We start from the raw sequence: 24,038 nt of genomic DNA on the forward strand, positions 1-24,038 counted from the left end.
TTTTCTCTCACCTCCCCTCTTTTTGTCTCCACTGAAAAGTCTTTTGCTTGCCTCTTTTATGAGAGATAATTTGCCCCATTCCATTTCTCCCTTTCTCCTCCCAATATATTTCTCTCTCACCACTTAATTTCATTTTTTTTAAGATATGATCCCATCCTATTCAATTCACTCTATGCTCTCTGTTTGTGTGTGTGTGTGTGTGTGTGTGTGTGTGTGTGTGTGTGTGTGTAATCCCACCAACTACCCAGATACTGAAAAGTTTCAAGAGTTACAAATATTGTCTTTCCATGTAGGAATGTAGACAGTTCAACTTTAGTAAGTCCCTTATGCCTTCTCTTTGCTGTTTACCTTTTCATGCTTCTCTTCATTCTTGTGTTTGAAAGTCAAATTTTCTTTTCAGCTCTGGTCTTTTCATCAAGAATGCTTGAAAGTCCTCTATTTCATTGAAAGACCATTTTTTCCCCTGAAGTATTATACACAGTTTTGCTGGGTAGGTGATTCTTGGTTTTAGTCCTAGTTCCTTTGACTTCTGGAATATCATACTCCATGCCCTTCAGTCCCTTAATGTAGAAGCTGCTAGATCTTGTGTTATCCTGATTGTATTTCCACAATACTTGAATTGTTTCTTTCTAGATACTTGCAATATTTTCTCCTTGACCAGGGAACTCTGAAATTTGGCCACAATGTTCCTAGGAGTTTCTCTTTTTGGATCTCTTTCAGGAGGTGATTGGTGGATTCTTTCAATATTTATTTTGCCCATAATTTTTAAATTGTCTTTCCTGGATCTATTTTCCAGGTCAGTTGTTTTTCCAATGAGATATTTCACATTATCTTCCATTTTTTCATTCTTTTGGTTTTGTTTTGTGATTTCTTGGTTTCTCATAAAGTCATTAGCCTCCATTCTAATTTTTAAAGAACTATTTTCTTCAGTGAGCTTTTGGACCTCCTTTTCCATTTGGCTAATTCTGCTTTTGAAAGCGTTCTTCTCCTCATTGGCTTTTTGAACCTCTTTTGCCAGTTGAGTTAGCCTATTTTTCAAGGTGTTATTTTCTTCAGCATTTTTTTGGGTCTCCTTTAGCAAGTTGTTGACCTGCTTTTCATGCTTTTCTTGCATCTCTCTCATTTCTCTTCCCAGTTTTTCCTCCACCCCTCTAACTTGATTTTCAAAATCCCTTTTGAGCTCTTCCATGGCCTGAGCCCATTGAATATTTATTTTGGATGTTTGGGATACAGAAGCCTTGACTTTTATGTCTTTCCCTGATGGTAAGCATTGTTCTTCCTCATCCGAAAGGATGGGAAGAGATATCTGTTCACCAAGAAAGTAACCTTCTATAGTCTTATTTTTTTTCCCTTTTTTGGGCATTTTCCCAACCAGTTACTTGACTTTTGGGTCCTTTGTCAAGAGTAGGGTATACTCTGGGAATCTGTGAGATCTCAGTTCCTCCAAGGTGGCACAATCAAGCATGTACTGGTCTGGATGCAGAGAGGGATTTTTATGCCCAGAATCTTAGCAGATACCTCTCCACAGCCACTTGACCTCCAGTTCCCAAGTCAGCACTAGGGGCTGATATTCAAATAAGCTGGATGGGCAGGGCTGCCATTCAGTGTGAGACAAAGACCAGCTCAGCCAGGGCCTCTACCTAGGGCGGAGGCAAGACTCAGCTCTTCAATACCCCCAAGGGCTTTTATGCTCCAACAGTGGAGCTTCCCCATGGGCTGCTGTGCAGGCTCTGTGGTCACTGCCTGCTGCTGGAGCTATGGGAAAGCCCTTCTCCCTTCCTGGCCTGCTGATTAAACCCCGTCACTGACCTTTGGCGCCTGTGGGCCCCGCTACTGCGACTGGAGATCCCGCCCCCGAGGTGTCCTCCTCCCAGAGTCTTGTTGCGCTGTTCGGCCAAGGCTAGGCTGGGCTTTGTGCTCAGCTCCACGTCCAGCGCAACCGATGTTTCCATGGGCCTTTCAGGTCACCGTGGGCTGGAAATCTCCTCCACTCTGTTGTTCTCCACTTCTGCTGCTCCAGAATTTGTTGAGAGTCCCTCCCTACAGGTATTTTATGGGCTGTGGGGGGAGACCCTGCATAAGTGTGTCTTTCTAGTCCTCCATCTTGGCTCTGCCTATCTCCCCTCTCTCTTTTCCTCTGTCTCTCTGTTTCTTCTCTCTCTGTCTCTCTATATGTATATATGGTTCCAAAGTTGTGTGTATTACTATAGCCATATCTGGAGACACATCCCTAAATACTAAAAATGTAGGATCATAGTAATAACTGATGTTCTATGACTCTTCAGGGTTTGTAAAGTGATTTACACAGCTTAACTCATGGGAGCCTCACAGCAGATCTGTGAGGGGTAGGCATTTACAGGTAATATTAGCTCCGTTTTGCAGAGAGGGAATTAAGATTCAACCAAGTTCATGTCATGGGCTTGCAGTTCATGGGTTGGGTAGGATTTGAACCCATCACTTTGGACAGTTACATTTCACATGATATTATATCACTCTCTAGCTCAAGTGCTAGTAATGGCCAAGGAATCTATTAGCATGGGTTTTGGTTTTGTTTCAATAAGTTTTTATAAATGTCTTTTGGGTTGTGGCCTTTTTTTTTGCATCACCATGATGTCCCCCAGTAGTCCTCCTTCCCCTTCAAGAAAGCCCTCCCATACCAAACTATTTTTTAAAGACAAAAAATGAATCAGCATAATTGATCAGTACATTGAAAAAGTCTAAAATATGTATACATAAAACCTTTGAGAGAACCCACTTCTGGAAAGTGAAGGGGTGAGAGGATCTTCTCATCCTTTTACGTCTGAATTTCCTTAACGTTTTTCTGAGGGTACGATTTTGTCATATTTGTGGAGACCTTGTGGCATAGGACTGAGTTTCAGTTTCAGCTCATCAATCAAGCAACAAGCATTTTACAGGAGATACGAAGGCAAGAGTGAAAGAGTTCCTGCCCTCAAGGACCTTACACTCTATGAAAAAAAGATACCAGAGCACCTATAGAGATGGGTGAAGTAAATGGAAGGCAAAACCACCAGCTAGGGGTGGGGAAGTGGAGGGAATGAGGAAATGCTTCATGAACTGAGCCTTGAAGGAGACTAGGGATCCTAGGAAGCAGCAGGGAGAAGGGAGTACACTCCCGGCAGGAGGTGGAACGATGTGTGTGTGGGAAGTAGCAAGAAGGCCAGTGTGTGAGCGGGAAGGAAGGAAACAAGCATTTATTAAGCACCTACTATGTGCCAGGCATTGTGCCAAGCTAAGCCCTATACAAATGTTCATCTCATTTAAAACTCATTACAACCCTGCAAAGTAAGTGATGTTATAATCCCCACTTTATAGCTGGGGAAATTAAGGCAGACAGAGGTGAAGTACCTTGCTCAGGGTTACGTGACTAGTATCTAAGGCAGGATTCGAATGCCGATCTTCCTGACTCTGTGCTCAGGGCTGTATCCACTGTGCCAACTAACTGAAAGGGAATAATGTGTCTTTAAGATTGGAGAAATAGACTGAGTCCAGATCTGTAATTGGCACTGTAATTGTCAAGCAACATTGTTTATATTTGATCTTAGAGGTAATAAGCAGCAGCTGGAGTATGTCGAGGAGGGGAGTGATGTGGTTAGGTTTTTGCTTGAGAACAGTCACTGGGACATCTGGGTGTAGGATATCTTGGAGTGGGGAAAGGCAATTACTCATCTGTGTGAACCTCAGCAAGTTATGGAACCTTTCGGTGACCCTGGCAAGTCTCTCTAAGACAAAGATGTTCCTGACGTTGAAACCGGAGTTCTAGATCTCTCCATAGATGATGGCCCCCAAATTCAAGCTATGACAACTTTATGATGTCTTGGTCCTATTGTAAATGAGACCTGGAAGGGACCTCAGAGCGCAACCATTCCATCTTCCTCATTTAATAGGTAAGACTGAGTCCTTTCACTGAGAGTTAAAGGATTCACCCAAAGTCATTCAGGTAAAAAGTGAGGTGGGAATTTGAACCCAATTCCTTTGACGTTCTATCTAGTGTTTTTTCCAATGTATTAAATGTACACATACATGCATACTCATATGTGTAGATAACACTACCTCACTCAGTGCTTTTATAATACCTGATCTCACCTGTTTATCACATAACCCTCTGAAGTGGGTAATGCAAATAGGATTGTGCCAATTTTCTAGATGGGGCTCAGAGAAACAGAATAATAATTTTTATAACGATGGCTATATTTAGCTATATGACATACTAAATTATAGTACTTTAAGGTTTACAAAACATATTCTAAGTTTGACCTCATTTTTATCCTCACAGTAACCCTGGGGGACAGAGCTACTATTATTATCTCCATCTTATGGATGAGGAACCTGAGGCACACAGGGGCCAAATGATTTAGCTTGGGTAGCATAACTAGTCAGTGTCTGAGGAAGGACCGAGCTCCAGGCTTTCTGATTCCTAGTCCCACCAAATCACTGCTCTACTTAGATGAATGACTTGTCTAGGTTTCTAGTGTGAGCAGATGGCTTGAGCTGAGATTCCAGTTCCATCTTTCTGTCTCCAGCCCAGTACTCCCATTACACCACACTGCATCAAGCTGCCCACATGTACATCTTCTTTGGAAAACAGTGAGATCATTCTAACACTCTTGGCCAAGTCTGGGACATAATCGGGGTTTTACCGGTTTATCCCCATTTTGTCACGTATGGGATTTTAAATTTCATCTCTGAGTGCATTTGCAAGACCTGATCATGAGAGCTGATTCAACGAAAACAGCCCCAGTTCAGCCTTCTCTGCTTCCATTCACTGGCAAACTTGCCTTAAGAACTCATTGTTGACTTTGAGGCTGTCCCTCCTTCACTCTTGTTTGCTGAGTCCTTCTCCTCCTCCCACGTTCTCCGTAGACTTTCTCTTTGTTGTTTTACTGTTGAATCCCTTTCCAAATGTGTTATTAAGTAGCCCTCTGAACTGAAGCGATTAGTGGGTTTCTTAGGATTGGTTGCAATAGTAGGAAAAGTTATCATTTCACTTGGTTTGTTTCATCTAAGTTCCACACAAGTAATTTTGTAGCCTACACATGTTTTCTGTAGTAGATCCTCTGAGCCTCAGTCTTTTCATTGTATGTTGACATTTACCCATCATGCCCACTGAGTGGATGGGAGGTGGGGGTAGATTTGTGTACATTAGTTAGCTTGTGACTTTTAAGAATCTTGAAAATGTTTTAGGCATTTTCAGCCTCATGCACCATGCCCATGCCGTGTGTGTGTGCGCGTGTGTGTGTGTGTGTGATTTGTGCTACGACCTGTGATTTAATCAATGTGAAGAACTCACAAGAGGGAAACTTAGGATCTACTTATATACCTATATCAAAACTCAAAGAGTTGTCTGATATAATGAAAGGTGGTGACTTGCCCATTGTCAGCAAACTAGTATGTATTTAAGAGCAGAATTTGAACCCCAAGCATCCTGTCTCCAAGGCCATCCTCTACCTGCCATGCCAGATTTCCTCTGCTCATGTAGGGGAAGTTTAAATGGTAATTAAGGTGTTGAGTAGTTGGAAATGGAGGAGGAAAGAAGAAAAGTGGTCATGAAATATTAAACCATGTTCTGTTCAAAGAGCTTTTCCTTTGGTGCTTTTCATAACAGCAAGGGGTCAAGAATGACCATTTGGGTCATTGTGAAGCATCTGCTGGTGATCAGTCTGTGGTGTAGTCCAAAGGGAGTAGTCCTAACTAGTAGAACAAAGGTTCCTTGAAAGTTGGACCAACTTCATTTTCTCTTGCTGTCTCTCCAGCACCAAATAGAGTAGTTAGAGTGATGGATTTGGAGTTAGGAAAACACGGGCTCAAATCCCACCTCCAGTCTTTACTAACTTGCTGTGTGACCATGGACAGATAAATCACTTAGCCTCTCGGAGACTGAGGCAACCCCCTGTTTGTAAGTTGCTGACCAGCAGTTTTCAATTTGCCTCCGGGGAGGGAATTCCCACATGGACAAAATCATAGAACTTTAATGTTTTGGTGTTCTCGATGAAACAGTGTATCCCCTCTCATCAGTGCTTTAAAGGGTTTATTGAATCAGGCTGAAATGGAAGGCAGTTGAAACTATTTGTTCTTCCTCCATAAGATAAAATGGCCCTCAAGGTATGTAGGGGGAGTTAGTATCATGGGAAAACTTTCTCATTTCTCTCTACTTTGGGGTTCAGTGGGATACTCTTAGCTGCTCTTTTCACCTTTTTGAGTAAAAGGGAAAGATCTCATATGCCCAAATGGTGTACTTATACAATTTGCACATGGCACAGAGCTGGGAGGGATAGATAACACAGTGAGAATGAGAATTCAGAAACACTTTGACAGTCTTGAACATTCAATCAAATGTAGTGAAATTCAATAGGGCAAAATGTAAAGTCTTATTCGAGGTAAAAAAAAAAAATCAATAGGAAGGAAGGAAGAAAACGAGCATTTATTAAGCACCTGTTATGTGCCAGGCACCAAGCAAAGCATTTTACAATTCCTTACTTTATCTCAAAACAACTCTGGGAGGTAGGTGCTATTATTATCTCCACTTTACAGAGGTGGAAACTGAGGCAGACAAAGGTTAAGTGACTTCCCCAGGACAAATGTATAAGTATAGATCTATTTATATAATATACTTATATATATTATGCAGTATAATATGTATTATGCAGTATAATATATAATATATTTAGGTAATATAAATATAAAACAGCTGTATAAACACAAATTATTAATATAATGTAAATCATTATACATAGCATAATACATAATGCTATATAATTATACAAATATAAGTCAGATGCTAGATTTGTACTCAGGTCTTCCTAACCCCAAGTCCAGAGCTCTATCAACTGTGCCACATAGATGCCTCTAATACAAGATAGATGGGGGCTTCTCTAGATAGAAATTTGAAAGACATCTGGAGGGTTTAGTGGACTACAAGCTCACTATGAATCCGCAGCTTAACATGACAGCCAACAAAGCCTGTGGAATCCTAACCTGTTTTAAGAAAGTCTTACCATCCTCATCTCTGATCAGAAACAGATCCATAGATCCATAGCCTTTCTTTTATTTTTTCCAAATTTATTTATTTATTTGTTTTCAGTTTTCACCAATCACTTCCGTAAGTTCCAAATTTGATCCATAGTCTTTCATTCCTTTTTGGGTACCATGTTTTAGGAACAGCACTGATAAGTCACAGTGCCCAGCCTCAAGTTCATGCCATATAAGGACCACTTGAAGGGACTAGGTATATTTAGCCTGGAGACGAGGAGATATAGGGAGGGCCCAGTTGTCTTCAAGTGTCTGAAGGGCCATCACCTGAAAGGGGTAGGATATGGAGAGGGCAAGAGCTAGCTGCCCCAAAGGCAAATTTAGACTTTAAGTCAGGAAAGCTCCCCTGAAGTGGAGTGGGCCTCCCCAAATACCCTTTTCTCAAGGATCTTCCAGAAAGAGATATTTGACAACTTGGGGCATAGGTTGGGGAGAGGGATGTTGTATTTCTATTGGTTGCTTCCTTCTTCTGGCACAATTTGAACTTTTCTCTGACTCTCTGAAGTTGACTTCTCAACTCTGACTCTCCTTTGAAAACAAATTCTCTAAAGCTGATGTGTTTTTCTGACATACTATTCATCACTTTGCCTAGTAGAGGGCCTGTAATTGACAATAACTAAGATTTCCTGGCTCTTAGGTCACAAGGCATTTTTACTGCCCTGCCTTAAGGGAACTCAGTTAAATTGTGATCAGTCTTTGGAAGGTTTACAATAATTAACTTCTCAGCTATTAATGGGAGCATTCATACCTCCTTAGCTAAGGTGATTATTATCAAAAAATCAGAAAAGCATCTATAGAGTAATATGGCTAATGTGTGTGTGTGGGGAGAGAGAGAGAGAGAGAGAGGGTCAGTCAGTCAGTCAGTCAGTCCAATTGTCCATAGGGGTTGTTCTCCAAAACTGGGTTAACTTAAAACAAACAAATTAAGAAAGACTGACTCCTTAGGGATCTTGACTGGGAAGCAACGCTGTATATATGTATGTGTGTTGTGTGTGTGTGTGTGTGTGTGTGTGTGTGTGTGTGTACATCATTCTTGTTTTGGTTATCAGAAATTCAATTCAATTTAACAAGCATTTATTCGTTCATCATCTATTTTCTGAAAGGCACTGGTGACATTAACAGAAAATGGAAACAGTCTCTGCTGTAAGCTCATGGGGCTTACATTTTATTGGGGGGAAACAACAAGCACACGGGCAAATACAAGTTAATTTGGGGATGGTGGTGAGGAAACAGTAGTGAATGATAGGGCAGGTCAAGAAAGTCTACTTTCAAGAGGTTGCAATGCAGCCAAGTCTTGAAGGGAGAGTAGGGGCTTCTTAGAGGCAGAGGGAAGGAAGGGGCATGGGGATAGCCAATGAAAATGCATAGAGGTAGGAAAGGAAAGTGAATCAAGGTAACGTTTGAAGTGTCATTTGCTTTATTTAGTAGCATAGATGATGTATCCTAAAGAAAAAGTTAATATAAAGTAGAAAATTCTTTTTTAGGGCAGTCACAGAAATTTAAATTAAATGTAAGTTTACCAGATTATATATTGGACTGGAAATCAGGAGAAACAAATATTAATTTCTGCTCTGCTGGCTCCTGAGTGACCCTCAGCAAGTCATTTCCTTTCCCATAGCCTCAGTTTCCTAATCTGTAAAATGAGGGAATTAGAGCATACTTCCTCCACAAGAAAAGCTTGAATTTAAGAATATCTTGAAGAACTAAGATGTGTTCATTGATGCACTGCATTTTTTATCTTCCAGGCAGAGAAAATAGCGATAGTATGATGAAAATGGTTATTGCAATGTAAAATTGTAATATCAACTTGTGATTATTTATATTTCAAGTGTATGTGTGTGTCCTTCGTTGCTGAAGAAGACCATGTCATCAGAGAAATAATGACATGACTTGCACTTGACTTTGTTTTGAGTGAGGGAGGGTTGTGCAGGTCACCAGCCTCACTTTTCCTCCACAGCCATCTGAATCCAGTGACCAGATATTCATCAGAATGACTGGGAATGGCCCAGGATGAGGCAATTGGGATTAAGTGACTTGCCCAAGGTCACACAGCTAGTGAGTGTCGAGTGTCTGAGGTGAGATTTGAACTCAGGTCCTCCTGACTCCTGCACTGGTGCTCTATCCACTGCACCACCTAGCTGCCCCTTATATTTAAAGTACATTGACATAGGAGAAAGAAAATATTTATTATCAAATATATTTTCTTATCAAATAATGTGCCTGGTGCTCCTAGAGATAAAAGTTGCTCCTAGCACTGACATTCTGTGATTCAAGAGTAACTTCTATTTGGGTGGTGCTATTGCCTTCATCTTCCCAGTGATGCAGCCATTATGTTAGAAGAACCATGTCCCAGGTAAAAGTCTTTGCAATAAAAAAAATTAGAAGCCTCCTTACCCTGAAATGGAAAAATAGTCAGTGACTTGGAACGTCTGAGACTGTCAGGACATTCTCGAACTTGCTTGTGTATTTATATAAGTTTAAAATAGAATGATACGACTACTTCTGCTACTTTTACTGCTAACAGTAATAATAACAAGATAACAGCTAGTTTTTATATGGGGCCTACTTTTACCAGACACTTTATAATTATCTTATTTGAGCCTCAAAATAATTCTGAGAGGCAGGTGTTATTATTATCCCGATTTTTACATTTGAGGAAGCTGAGAAAAAACAGGTCAAGGGACTTGCTCAAGGTCACACACCTAGTAAGTGTCTGAAACTAGTTTTGAACTCTGACCCTTGTGACTCAAGTCCCAGAGCTCTGCTGTGCCACCAATCAGTCAAGGAATAAATTTATCTCTTAACCTGGTTCTGTTTTCTAACTATCTAGAGTTTTCCTCCTGATGCCCATCATGAATCAAAGACTTGTGTTGGGATTTTTTTTTCCTGATCAGTAACTCAAGACCTGGATTCAACTCCAGGCCTTCCTGACTCCATTGTTTGGGCTTTCTTTGTTAGTTTTCCTGTAGTGAACATATTTAAGAATGCAGAAGTCTTAAGGTTACCATGGGTCTAAGGCTGGTATGTTCTAATTCAGGGATGAGGAACCTGCAGCGTTAAGGCCACACGTGGCCCTCTAGGTCCTCAGGTATGGTCCTTTGACCGAATCCAAATTTCACAGAAAAAATCCCCTTAGTAAAAGAATTTGTTCCATAAAACTTGAACTCAGTCAAAAGGCTGCACCCAAAGACCTAGAAAGCCACATGTTCCCTACCTTTGTATCTAATCTGAGATAGTACTGTGGAAAGAGAACTGGATTTGAGACAGAAAGACCTGGGTTCAGATCTCACTTCTGCTCCTTCTGACCTATATGAATTTTCCACTTCTGTTCAGTCATTTTTCAGTCACATCTGACTCCATGTGACTCTATGTGGGGTATTCTTGGCAAAGATACTGAAGTGAATTGCCATTTCCTTCTCTAGTTCATTTTAAAGATGGAGAAACTGAGGCAAACAGGGTTAAGTGACTTGCCAGGCTCACACAGCTAGTAAGTGTCTGAAGCTGGATTTGAACTCATGATCATGACTCTTGCTGACTTTCAGACCTGGTGCTCTAACTACTGCTTCACCTAGCTGCCCACCTGCAAGTCAGTAAATGTCTCTGAATATTAGTTTCCTTACTGATGAAAAGAGTGGGTTGAATATCAAGTGTTCTTGAAAGTTTCTTCCAATCCCAGAGCTCTGACGTCATGATTTCAGGAGCATAGCTGGGTGCGTGGAAGTCTCCCTACTCATTAATCAATTAGCGATCATTTATTGAGGGCCTCCTGTTTGCCAAATGCTGTGCCAGGGCTTGGATGCCAAAAAATACCCCCCAAAACTTCTCTCCTTTAGATTTTGGTAGCATGTCTCCAGCAGGCATCTTCCTCTTCTTAAACAGGGTGGTAATAACTTGAATTTATGTAGCATTTTTAAAGTCTACAAGGCATCCTTTGACATACAATGTTTCATTTGAGCCTTATGAGACCCCTCTGAGGCAAGTTGTACCCATTTTACAGGTTAGAAAGCAGAGGTTCAGAGAAGGTAAGAAAATTTACAAAGGTCCTACCACTAGGATAAATGAAGGAGGTAATGAGTATGTATGTGTGTTCGTCCCTTGTTGCTGAAGAAGACCATGCTGTCAGAGAAATGATGACATGACTTGCGCCTAACTGTACATGGAACATAGTAGATGATTCATACATACTTCTTGGTTAATTGATTGATTAGTGGAGTAGAGTCACGCTGCTATAAGCGCACACTTTCCCCCTGGAAGAAGTCCCCTCTTTCTCTGTCCCCGTCTCTGCCCCACATTAGGTCACTGCTCCTCGGGTACGTCTGCCCAGCTCTCCTCTCCACTTTGAATACTAAGTAGCAAGTACGATGGAGAGCTTCATTTCATCTTCACATGAGAGTAAGGTTTCCTTGTGAAATCCATTCTAGCAACACTATGGGACAGATTGATATATGCAGGAGCCTAGGAGCCATCATACTGTGCCCCGAGAGCCCATCATTCCACGACAATTACAGGGATGTAGTTTTCATTTTACTAGAACGTGACCCTTTAACCTTTAGCCTTTTAAACATTCTTGTTACTCTGTGTCCTTATCATTTTACTGGCAAGTGGATTTTGTAGACATACTAAACACTGGCAAGTTTTCACTTATCTCCAGTAATTCTCTTTATGTACCTGTGTGTGTATATGTGTGTGTGTGTGTGTGTGTGTGTGTGTGTATTAGCTAAGAATATAAGCTTCTTGAAGGCAGGGGCCAGTTTTTGTTTTTGTCTTATAACCTTCGAAGGTGCTACATAGCCAAATGCTTTATAAACAAATGTTTGTTGAATTGAATTAAAGTGTTAGTAGTTTACTGTAATCAGCTGGGGCACAGAGTGGATGAATATACTTTTGATTCATCAAAAGAAAAGCAAACTAAGAAATACTGAAGCCTGCTGTATGAGAGAATATTGCTTCAGGTTTTATTAGAGACCTAACGTGATTTCTGCTTTTTCATACCTCATAAGACACAAGAGAAAATGTCTTTGTTACCCAGATTACTCGTGAATGAAATGACTTTTTGGTAATGTGTGGTGACATGCTTTATTGCGTGCTGATGACTGGAGCGTCTTTTTATGATTCTTCCTTTCATTTCTTCAATTTTATTACTCAAATACATGGGCCTCATTTTACATCAGCATGCTTATTAATCCAGTTTTCCTAGGGTCAACGACCCCTCTCTCTCATAGGTATGTAATTACATTTGTTCTTAGCAATCCAAAAGGCTTACACATGTTCAGTGTCCTGAACACTTTAGAGAGAGGTTCATAACCTGGGATCCGTAAGCTTTTTTTTTTCTTTTTAGTGTTTGGATAACTATTTCAATTTTCCTTTGTAATTTTGTGTAAATTATTTTATGCATCTAACACATGATTCAGAGAAGGGGTCCTTAGCTTCATCAGATTTCTGAGGTCCATTACATAAAAAATGTTAAAAACCTCACATCTCAATAGATTTCCTTCCAAATGAAATCCAGAGTCATAGAGTTGGAAGGGACCTCTAGGGTCATCTCATCCAGCCCATGACCCTGGGCATTGTCAATTTAAAGGCAAGTCTGTCAAAGAACAGGTATTCATTAAGTGCTTACTCTGTACCAGGGGATACAAAGAGTAAAACATAGACCCTGCCTTCAAGAAGTTTACATTCCAATGAGGGAGTACAATATATAAATATCGAGGCACATACAAGATATATACAAAGTAGATAGAAAGGACAATGCTAGGCCTGGAAGGAGAGTTCTGGATAAATAGAGATGATTTGAGGTTTTAGTTGTTGTTCAGTCATTTCAGACTCTTTGTGACCCCATTTGGGGTTTTCTTGGCAAAGATTTGGGAGTGGTTTGCCATTTTCTTCTCCAACTCATTTTACAGATGAGGAAACTGAGGCCAATGAGGTGAAGTGATTTACCTAGGGCCACACAGGTCAGAGTTGAACTCAGGAAGATGAGTGTTCCTGATTCCAGGCCTGGGAGAGTTCTAGATAAATAGAGCTGATCTGGTACTGTCTCTCCATGGTACCGTTCCATGTATTCTATGAGTTTACTGATACTTGCCGAAGTACTAACTGTAATAATCTGATTAAGCGAATCCTGAGTCATCCAGTCTCCATAGTCCTGCTCTTACAACAGTAGATATTGTTTTCAGTTTTCTGTAGCTCCTTTGTATTGTTCATTAGCCTGCTTCTGATCATCTTATTTAGGCCTCTTTACATTGTACCTAATTGGCTATCACGAGCAGAGCATCTGCCATGTTCTGCTCATTATTCTTCAGGCCTCAGTGGCCCAGTTACTGACTGACCTTCACTCTTTCTCTACTGGAGAACAATGAGAGGAGAAAGCATCCGACCCAGTCAACCTTCTAGCTGAAAAGATTCATACTCGATTTATCCCTCAAGCTCAAGCTTGATTCTTTAATAACTTAAGTGAGCATTCATGTAAGCTGCTCTGTGCACCTAATTAAAAGTTCCCAGTTAATTAGGTAATCCAGATTCCAAAATGTTTGTTTGGAAGTCAACAGTTTGGAATTTGGAGCTCATTTGCTTTTAGTAATCATGTTATAAATTATATTTTGGTTTGAAGATAGCTCATGTCTTATTAATTTATAATATATTAAGGGTAGTATTGTAGTAACTAATTATTATATAGAAGGATACTTTCATGGAAGAAATCCCTCCAGAATTTTAATTTGAAATACCAGTATTCATTTGTATTTATTAGGATTGAGTTTCTTCAAGAAAAATCACTGCCATGATGAAGAGTTCTGTTTGGGAAGTCTTTGGACTGGTGGCTATTGCCTCACCCCCAGACACTTGCTAGATCACTGTGTGACCTCAACAAGTTATTTAACTTTACTTGCCTCTATTTTTAATTATTTATCAATTATTTACCTGCCTCAATTGCCTTTCCTGCAAAATGGCGATAAGAGCACCTAACTCATGGAATTGTTATGAGAATCAAAGGAGAAAATAATTTTAAAATGCTTCTGGTATATAGTAAGCCCTTAATAAATGTCCATCCCTTTTTCTGACAAGTATTATGAAGCACCTTTCACTTGCAAGGCTCTGAGGCAGCATGGTACAGAAGAGGTTGCCATAAAGGTGGAGTGTAGAGGAAAGGGGAGGACCTTCCTTTTTTAACTAATTGTTTTTGCTAACAAAGTGTTAAATTCAGTGTTTTGGGTTTTATTTTTTTTTGCTGATGCTTCTGAAAGATGGATGGCAAATGCTGCCAGTGCCTTCTAAATTTCACACCCTGGAGCAGGGTCCCAATGGCCCTACCCTGGGCTCTTCAGTGACCTCATTAGTCTGGTGTATGGAGCACCCGTACCTGTTCTTACCATAAGAGGGGAAATAAGAGATGAGCCATAGCATTTTTAGAAGTACCCAGTGTAGTCCTTCATAGAAAAAGGATCTAGGCTGAACCATTATCTATAGCATCTCTTTTTTTGCAGACCATAAACATGGCAGCCGAAGGAAGGAAACCCGAACGAGAAAATGGCAAGACAGGGGCATGCTGTCAGATGATGTGGAGATATTAAAAAGCAGCTTGGCAGCAAAACCATTTTCTGCCCATCATAACAAGACAGAGAGCATGAGCGGGAGAAGGAGTCACAGGAGGACGAAACGTTTTTTATCATATCCTCGGTTTGTGGAAGTAATGGTGGTTGCAGATAGTAGAATGGTTGCCTATCACGGAGCAAATCTGCAACACTACATTTTAACCTTAATGTCTATAGTAAGTATGGGGAATGAGGAAATTCAAGTCATCCAAGGTGACCTTTGGGGAGAAGGTTTGGAGCAGTGTTCAGCAGGCATGTCCATAGCTTAACCTAGTCAGGAAAGTAACTGGAGGAAACTTGACACTATCCGTTGAGCAAGAATTACCAGCAGTTTCAGTCTCAGATATAAATGGCAGCCAACCAAATAGGACTGATGGAGCTCTCCTTTCTCATTTACTTCTGCTGGGCTTCTTTTCTCTCCGTCCTCCATCCTGCTGACCACCCCCCCTCATCTCTTGCTGCCCTCTTTCCCCTCTCCACGAGACAGTTCCATCCCTCCTTCTCACTGCAGCACCAGGAATCATCTGGTAGGGTTCTGCAATGGTGAGATTCTGAGGAGGGTGGAGAAAAGAGAAGAGAAGGGGAAATCTGGAACCCTTATTGTTACCCACTCATGTTCTAAGAGACCTTAGAAGTCATCTAGTCCAATTGCTTCACTTTACATAGTAGGAAACTGAGGCCCAGAGATGTCAAATTATTTGCCCAAAATGACCAGGATTTGAACCTACTTCATCCATGTCCAAACCTAGTACTTTTTCTGTTACACCATTACACCACACTAGTTCCTGTAAGGTCTCATTCCTCCAGTGTCCTCTTCACTGAAGAGAACTCCTTTTCTCACTCCTCATTTGTACCCTCTTTCCTTCCTGGCTCTTTGTCCTAGAACCTAAACATCTGAGTTCCTCACCCAATACTCCCCCTTCCCCATGTTAGAGCCCTCACTGAAGTCCTTCCATGCCCTCACCCTAGAATCTGACCACCTAAGTCCCTCTCCTTAATCTCCTGCATGTAGCCCTTATCTCTATATGAAGCCCTTCTGTCTATCCCTACGCCTTCCCCTGCTAGACTCCCTGACCCACAGCATGCAACATATTCCCGGTATCTGGCACCTAGGAAACATCTCCTTGCCCCAACTCAGGAAAGTGTTTTTGGTGTTCCAAATTGGAATTCCGAAAGCATTTTACCGTGAAAGTATCCATGAATGTGATAGTTGCTAGAATGCTATCCTTAATACATTATAGATTAACCAGACTTGAGTGAACTCTCTTCAAACCTCAATATAATTTATATATAACCACTAAAGGAAAGTAAGTTGCACATTCCAAACTGCTGACTTCCAAATGAACATTTTGGAATGTGTCTCCTTCAGTTGGGAGCTGCCCATCCTTTGATTCTAATAGAGTGGCATGGGCTAGAGATACAACCCATAGAATCTTCTCTTGGAGGACGGTGCTACATGGTGTTCTATAGCTTCAAATCCAGAGTTCAGGAGGTAGGCAGTGAGGACTTGGGACTGGCCATGAGCGTAGAGGTCAAGAGCGGCAGGAGCAGCTATCGTGGGACTAGCGTGTATATGATGCTTTAGGGTTTATAAAATGCTTTAAATACATTATCTCACACAACTGGGAAGAATGAAACCCTGAGGCTTAAGGTTCCTCCTATTAGAGAGTTTTCATATAATCCCCTTTTTTGACCTTTCTGGTCTTTGGAAATGGTTACATTTTTAAAAATAATTTTCTAGTTAAAGCAAAAATGTAGAGTTTTTAATTGAGGGGGAAAATGCTTAATTTAAAATGCTAAGTCAATTCTTTGATTTCCTAGAGAAATATTATGTGTGGGTAGAAACTCCCTGGGGTTTGGACTTGCTGCGTTATTTGCAATTCATTTTGTTCTAAGCTATTTTTATGATGAGATGAAGCCAAAAAATTGAAAAATTCTGCTTCTTATCCTGTCTCCGCACACTTATCATGTGCAGTCTCGTTGGTGTTTGTCTTGTATCTGTCCAGGAGAACTTAAATTCTGTTATTTTGTCTTTGTATTCCAATGGCTAGGACATAGAGGGTAAATGTTATTGGATAAGATAAAAGATGAATTTATTCATTGGTTGCTAAAAGGTCAGAAGTAACTTTAACAATTTATCTTGGTTACAGGTAGCCTCTATCTATAAAGACCCAAGTATTGGAAATTTAATTAATATTGTTATTGTGAACTTAGTCGTGATTCATAATGAACAGGTAATAAAGTATTTTTTTCCCATCTGCATTCGAAATGGTGTGGTTACAGTGAATGTTGTTACAACCAACTGATGTGGAATTCTCATATATTTCTGTGATCAGGAAGGGCCCGCCATATCTTTTAATGCCCAAACAACATTAAAAAACTTTTGCCAATGGCAGCATTCGAAAAACTATCCTGGTGGAATCGAGCATGACACAGCTGTCCTTGTGACAAGGTACGTCAATGTCTTTAATTTAAAACTTGCTAGCTTTTCATCCAGGTGTAGGGAGTATGGGGACAGAGTCTGAGACCACAGCAAATGTCTCCAGAGGGAAACAGTGACCTCTGAAACTGGACAATGGAAGAAAAAAGAAAGCAATTTTCATAAGCTCTAGGGGTCAAGATACTTCAGCACTAAAATCAGACACTCCAGAGGATTACGAAATGTCCTTCCTTGCAAAGATTTAAAAATAAGATAGTCATCCTTCTGAAACTTGAGGCAACCCTGGCTAAGGCGATGAATGATCTGTTGTCCCTTTCAGTCCCAGATGAGTGGAGTGTTAATTGTTTTTGCAAACTTTCTTGTTGAATTTCCTTAACACCTTCCCTACTTTAAAAAAATGATATGTGGTTGCCTCAAAGACCTTTTTGAAAGCTTGTACTATAATTGGTTTTTCTCCATTATTAAAGCACCAAGTCTCTTTTGTTTTCAGACAGGATATTTGCAGAGCTCATGACAAATGTGATACTTTAGGTGAGTCTAATGCTGTTATCCCTTGATATCTGAAAGCTTTTTCCATGTATTTTTGGAAGGTGGGTGTGAGGGGGAAAGTGTTTTAAGTCATCTGTCATGTGAAGATTTACAACAAAAATCTCATTGCTTTTCTAGGTCTTGCTGAACTGGGGACTGTCTGTGATCCATACCGAAGCTGTTCAATTAGTGAAGATAATGGATTAAGTACTGCTTTTACCATAGCACATGAACTTGGCCATGTGTATGCTTTCTTTCAATCTATTTAAATTTATTGTAACCACTTCGCTGATACCCAACAGTAATTGAACCATCTATAGAGTATGTAGTGCTTATTCTACCGGGCATTGTAGAGTATGCTGAATTGAGGAGCTGGTATAAGGAAAGAATATTTTGTTTTCCCATTTAAAGTCCCTGAGCCTCAATTTCCTTCTCTGTAAAATGAGGGAGTTGGACAAGACAGCTTTCAGCCTTTTTCTGGTTCTAGCTCAGTGATCCAACGTGTAGCACTGGACAAACTGCTTCATCTTTCCTTGCCTCAGTTTCATCCTTTGTAAAACGAGGGGGTCAGAATAGACGGTATGCAAGACTCCTGGCTGCGTAGGTATGAGTCTTTGGATACTGCCTCACCTAGTCCCAGCCCACTTGAATCTCTGGTTTGGTCTACTCTTTTGTAAACTCTAGTAGCCCCCTTTTCCTCTCATTTAACTGGAAATGAACTTAAAGGATCATAGATTTAGAGATCAAAGAGACCTGAGAGGCCCCTTTTTATCCAGTGGTACCTTCCTCCTCCCTCTACCTCAGCCAAATCCTTATCACCTTGGAGTGCTGATATTCTAGAGAGCTACCATGTGGCATGTTAAATGGCATCTTTCTGTACATAGGAAAGATAAGTCCTGTGACGTCTTTCGTAACTGTCCAGATATTCAAATAAAAATACCTAATACCAGTAATGCTGTACTAGTGACTTAAAAAAGCAAAACAATCGATAGCATGATAACATAGTAATGATTATGGACTTTCCCAAAGTATCATTCTCGCCATTTCATAATTATCCAAATATGGTCATCCTGAAATCATCTTTTGTCAATTATCAGTCATTATAAATTATTCATATTTATTTATGTTTAATGGCTTAAATAGTTTTCTTTTTAAAGTTAATATTTCATTAATGTTTTACCAACTTCATTATCACTTTCCCTATCACCAAGAATCCTTGTAAAAAGCAAAAAGTGAAAGCACACCAACACAGATGTAATCAGGTGTGCCTCATTCTGCACTTGTAGCCCACTGCCTCTCTGCCAAGAGAAGGGAAATCTGTTTCATTATCAGTCCTATGAAATCAGACATGGCTGTTGCTCTGATCAGGATTAGGAGTACCATTTTCCAAAGACACTGTGTGCTTCATAAGAGCAAAAACATTAATTGTCCCCTCAACACATCCATTAAAAAGTTTTCTTATAAGTGATTTTACCTGATTTTTTGTTTCTCATTTCTTTCCAATACAGGGATGAAATAATGGGCCTAGTTGTGTGGTGTGTTTTTTAATTTTTTTAAAAATCTTTTTAAAATTATATTTGCAGTAGGTTTCATCGGAGAATTTTTGATCTTCGGTTATATATAATTTTGAATTCTGTGTGAGAAGTTTAGCAAGGAAAGGATTAAGTGTGTGTGTGTATGTGTGTGTGTGTGTGTGTGTGTGTGTGTGTGTGTATTTACTCATCAAATCTGAAAGACCCTTATTAAGTGCTTCCTATTTGTAGTACACTGTGGGTAATACCCATATGTACAAGACATTGATCCAGTCTTCTAGGAGACTTTGAATAGAGGTTAGGGAACCAGCATTTATTAAGCTCTTACCCTGTGCCAGGAGTTGCGCTGAGTATTTTACGTATATTATCTCATTTGATCCTTTGAAGAGAAAAAAAAATGGAGGGCAGATATGACCATGCCAGGTGGTATAAACACATGAGGGATGGAAGTATACAGTAAGGTATCATGGTGGTGAGGGGAATATGGGTGAGTTGGGTCCATCGAAACATCAACTCAAGGAGCATGTCTTTAGTAGTGCTTTCTGTAGGAGTCTAGATTGGAGATAAGCCTTGATGGATAGGTAGGCTCTCTGAGGGAGGACTTTTCAGTCAGGTCAGTCCAGGGCTTGTTTAATGGACAGAAATGGGACCAATTTGCCTGGTTCCCAAAAGGGATTAATGTGGTTTTTTTTCTTCAATTTATTTTGAATTGGCAACTAGATTTAGCTCAAATCACTGTCATTAGTGGAATTCAAATTATTCCTTTACTATGGAAGGAGTAAAAACTTCTTTCAGCTAATTTATTTCATCTTTGAAAATGAGAGGGGATAACGTAATGAACTTACCAGATGTATTTAGGAAAATGAGTGGGTGCACTTGAATCAGTTGATAGTCAATATTCCTTCATGAAAACTCCACTTTATGGCAAGCACTGGAGATGCAAAGACAAAAACAAAAAATCCCTGACTTCAAGGAGCTTATATTCTATAGGGGGAAACAACTTTGAACAGTCTTGAACTTTGACTCAGAAGGCTGGCTTCTGATCTGAGTATTTCCTAGGCTCATTGACTTTGGTCAGGATTTATTCCTCAGTTTTTCCACCTGTAAAATAGGAATGATTCTTGCCGTGAATATCTCAGAGGAATGTTGCAGAGATAAAATGAAATGATATAGCTTGTGTATTATTGAATAATATATTTTCTATTATAGAATATAAATGGAATCTACTGGGTATTCTACAACATACAAGATATAGAAGAATACATGTAGAATATATTTTTTATTATAGAACAATCATGGTAGTTAGTGAGAAGAAGCATGGCATCATGTTAGATAGAAAGCCAGTCGTAGAGTCAGAAAGATCTAGGTTTGATTCCTTCCTGTAACAAGTGATGACAATGATGATTGTGATATTTGTATGGCCCATTAAGTGTCATATCCATTATCTCATTTGAATAACCAAGTGAAGGAAGGAAATATGCTTATTCAGATTTTGTAGATGGAGAAACAGACCCAGAGGCATTAATTGACTTGCCTGTGGCTGCACAGCCCTAGTGAGTATGAGTGGCAAGATTTAAACCAGGTTCTTCTGCTGACTTGGTGGCCCTGGTTATGTCACCTAATCCTCTCTTAGTCCCCATTGGGCCATAAATTACACTTGTCAGGAGGTGGCCCTCACATGTGGGAAATCTCAGATCTGAACCTCCCCCCATTGGGAAAAAATAGAATACTTAAATTATAACAAATTATAATACTCAAATTATAAATATATAAATTATAACCTTTAGAAAAAAAGGATGGTATAAAATTCAAGTTGTTATTATTGCTATTTCTTTTGGGTTTTTTTTACTTATTGAAAAATCACCGACCAGAGAATAAAGAGTCCTGGATTCTGATTTCCCCTTTGTTGTTAGCTTGGTTTGTGACATTTGTAAAGTCACTTTCTTTCTTGGGGAGTCTCTGTTTGCTGCCCTCTATAATAAGGTTCCTTCCAGTCCTGAGATTGCACAATGCTCCAATATCTAGCTTTACTTAGTTGGCTCCAGAAAAAAAAATAATTTTGGCAAAAATGGTCTTTTTAGCTGATCAATCACCTTTACCAGGGAACTAGTGAAATGCTGTCTGAGTGCCCCTCCTGTGCACATAATTATCAGATTGTTTTCACTGAGTGCCCCCCATCGTGCTTTAAAAACAACTCTTGTTATTACATGTATTATCTATATTGTACAGTTGAGAATTGATACCATATCATTGGCATCTGATGGAAGATACAGGCTCTGTCTACATGACACCAAAATAATTTGTCGATTTGGTCTCCTTAGGGGGTAGGGTGTCGGGGGGCAAATCTGAGAAACTGACTCCATGACATTTTGTTGACAGCAAAGTCCAGTTGGGTTTGGGTGTTTGTCCTGTATTGTGCCAACACTTGCCCATGACCAGGAATCTGGCACAATCATGTGCAAAACTACATCTTAACTTTTAAGGATACCTCATACTCTAGTGATCTGTTAGAAGATAACACGAAGGCAGTGCCTGGCAGCATCAGATCAGTGTTGCGGTGCAAAGGATAGTGTCAGAGAGCTTAGTTTGACTTTGTGGGATTAGAATGAGAGCTGAAAGTCAGCTTAGAGATCATTATCCAGTCCCAGAGGACACGGAAGCCCAGAGAACGTAAAAGATTTGCTCACAGTCAAACAGCAAGTAATTATTTGAGGAACAGTTTGAACCCAGGTTGGTCCAGCCTATACCATGTTGCCTCATTCTCCTCAGCCATTAAAGGATAGACCAATGTTTCTCTAGGAGTTTGATATGTACCTAAGTCGGCAGGTTCGGAAATGAAGGAATGGGCAAGAATTATAGTTAGCCCAAAACTTTATAGTGTTTGTTGCTAGACTTCTCCCAGATTCCCTTTTATTATTTGCTAAATAAAATTTTAGCTCTTTTTTCTTTTTTTTTTTTTTTTAAAGAATACCTCCTAAGTTTAACCAGGACAAATCAGTTTAACGAAACAGTACTTTGGGGCAGTGACTTTCGGTGATGGGCTTCTCTCCCAACTTTCACCTTTTTGTAGGAGGTGGGTCTGAACACTTCAATCTGGCTCACTTGTTTGTTACTTGGTAAATGAGAGAAAATTCCCCCAATGGAGTCTGCATTTAGTGTGCCTCCTGTGCATTCGCTAGGTCCTGTGATTAAGTACAGACCTGAGCCCAACACGTCCACAACCCTGCATGTCAGCTGCTCCGTAGGCCCCTTTCCCCTCCTCCTGACCACCCTATTTTCAGTAATGTCACCACCATTCTGTGAGTCCCTGAGACTCCACAGGATTCCTCTGACTCCTCTTCTTCTCACATCCCTGAATCACTGAATACTGTCAGTTCTACATTTGCATGGTTTCTTGTTTATCATAGATCATAGATTTAGTGCTGGTGGGTACCACAGAGGTCACTGAGTCCAACTTACTTCATTTTATAGAGAAAAATTCTGAGGAGAAAATTCAGGTTCGGAAAAAGCTGTTACGCAGGGTAACTCAACTAGAACATGACTGAAGCAATATTTGGACCCAGGTTCAAATCTAGTGCCCTGGAGTCTTCACTCTTCCATTTCTGCTGCCTGAAGAGATCTCACACCTTCTCAGTTTTCTTTTTCCAATCCATCCTACCTATTGATCCTAGAGCAATCCTCCAAAAACCTAACTCTGATCAGGTCAGCTGCTTGTATTAAAACAAAAAATACCTTCTGGTCAAGTCCAGATTGCTTAGCATGACATTAAAAACCTACAACAACCTCCTGTTCCTCCAAGTACTCATGTCTTCATGAAGCCCACACTCCAGGCAAAGTAGATTTTGTCCTAGGTTCCTCTGCCTCGGTGCCTTCATCTAAGGTTTTCCTGCCATCTGGGATGTTCTTCTCTTAGTTCTCTGCCTATTAAAATTCCTCACATTTAAACAGCTCTAATGCCACCCCCTCCATGAAACCTTCCCTGACTTACATTAACAAGAAGCTCTATTTCCCTTTTTTATTTCTACTTTATCATCTACTACATTAGTTATAGATTCTCTCCCCTACTCTATCCAGAAATTCACTGACTCTAGCCATGGGCAACTGGCTCATTTTTTTTTTATCCCCCATAGTACCTAATGGACACTTGTACACAGTTGTCCCAAAGTATAAGTTTGCTGGGTCAATAAAAGTAGCAGAACCTCTATGCTCCCCATCCAATGGACAGTTGACTCAAGAAATTGGTCTATGGATCATGGGGTTATTGTAAGCCCTTCTTTAGGTTGAGAAACATCAAATCATTTTTTTCATTTCCCTCTTAATTAAGCCTCTTGATCTGCCTTGCCTCTCAGAACTATAAGATTCTTCAGGGCAGGGGCTGGTTTTCATTATTGTCTTTTAAGTTACAGTACTTAGTATAATGTCTTGTACTTAGGTTCTTGATACGTATTTATTTGGGTACCTTGCACTTAGTAAAAATTTCACATGTTGTCTTCATAGGCGTTTAAAAAAGCTTACTTGTTGGATTATGTTGTTTCTTAATATTTGAGACTTGTTTGATTGACTCAGATATCGCTGTTTCTTGGACATAATAGTCACTTTAAAAGTCTAGTTCATTTGTCTTGTATCTTGAACACCTAGCAGAGCACCTGGCATATAGCAGGAAAATAAAGTCTTGGTGGTTTTGGCTTGTTTTCCCCAAGACCCAGCATATAGTAGACACTTTAACAAATGTATGTTGGATTGGATGAACTTTTTTCCAGGCTGCGTAGGGACTAAGGTTTGCTTCCCATAAGGGTCATCGTCTCCGTCCTTGGAGGTGTTTTGTTAACCTGCTGAATAAGGGGAGGAATGAGAAAACCCTTGATGGTGTCACTTGATACAAAAGTTATCTCAAGTCTTGGA

General features: G+C 40.1%; 1 protein-coding gene across 4 annotated transcripts in view; it reads left to right on the top strand.

Moving 5' to 3' along the window:
- The window catches only part of ADAMTS9 (ADAM metallopeptidase with thrombospondin type 1 motif 9), a 197,033-nt gene that overhangs the window by 25,945 nt on the left and 147,050 nt on the right, over nt 1-24,038 (top strand). For all 4 annotated transcript variants that reach the window (XM_072598761.1, XM_072598760.1, XM_072598762.1 and 1 more), the window contains 5 exons: nt 14,529-14,812; nt 16,787-16,870; nt 16,973-17,088; nt 17,567-17,607; nt 17,743-17,848. In XM_072598761.1, the coding sequence (XP_072454862.1) occupies nt 14,529-14,812; nt 16,787-16,870; nt 16,973-17,088; nt 17,567-17,607; nt 17,743-17,848 (631 nt within the window). The remainder of the gene's footprint in view (nt 1-14,528; nt 14,813-16,786; nt 16,871-16,972; nt 17,089-17,566; nt 17,608-17,742; nt 17,849-24,038) is intronic.

This window comes from Notamacropus eugenii, chromosome 3, assembly GCF_028372415.1.
Source record: "Notamacropus eugenii isolate mMacEug1 chromosome 3, mMacEug1.pri_v2, whole genome shotgun sequence".
NCBI lineage: Eukaryota > Metazoa > Chordata > Mammalia > Diprotodontia > Macropodidae > Notamacropus > Notamacropus eugenii.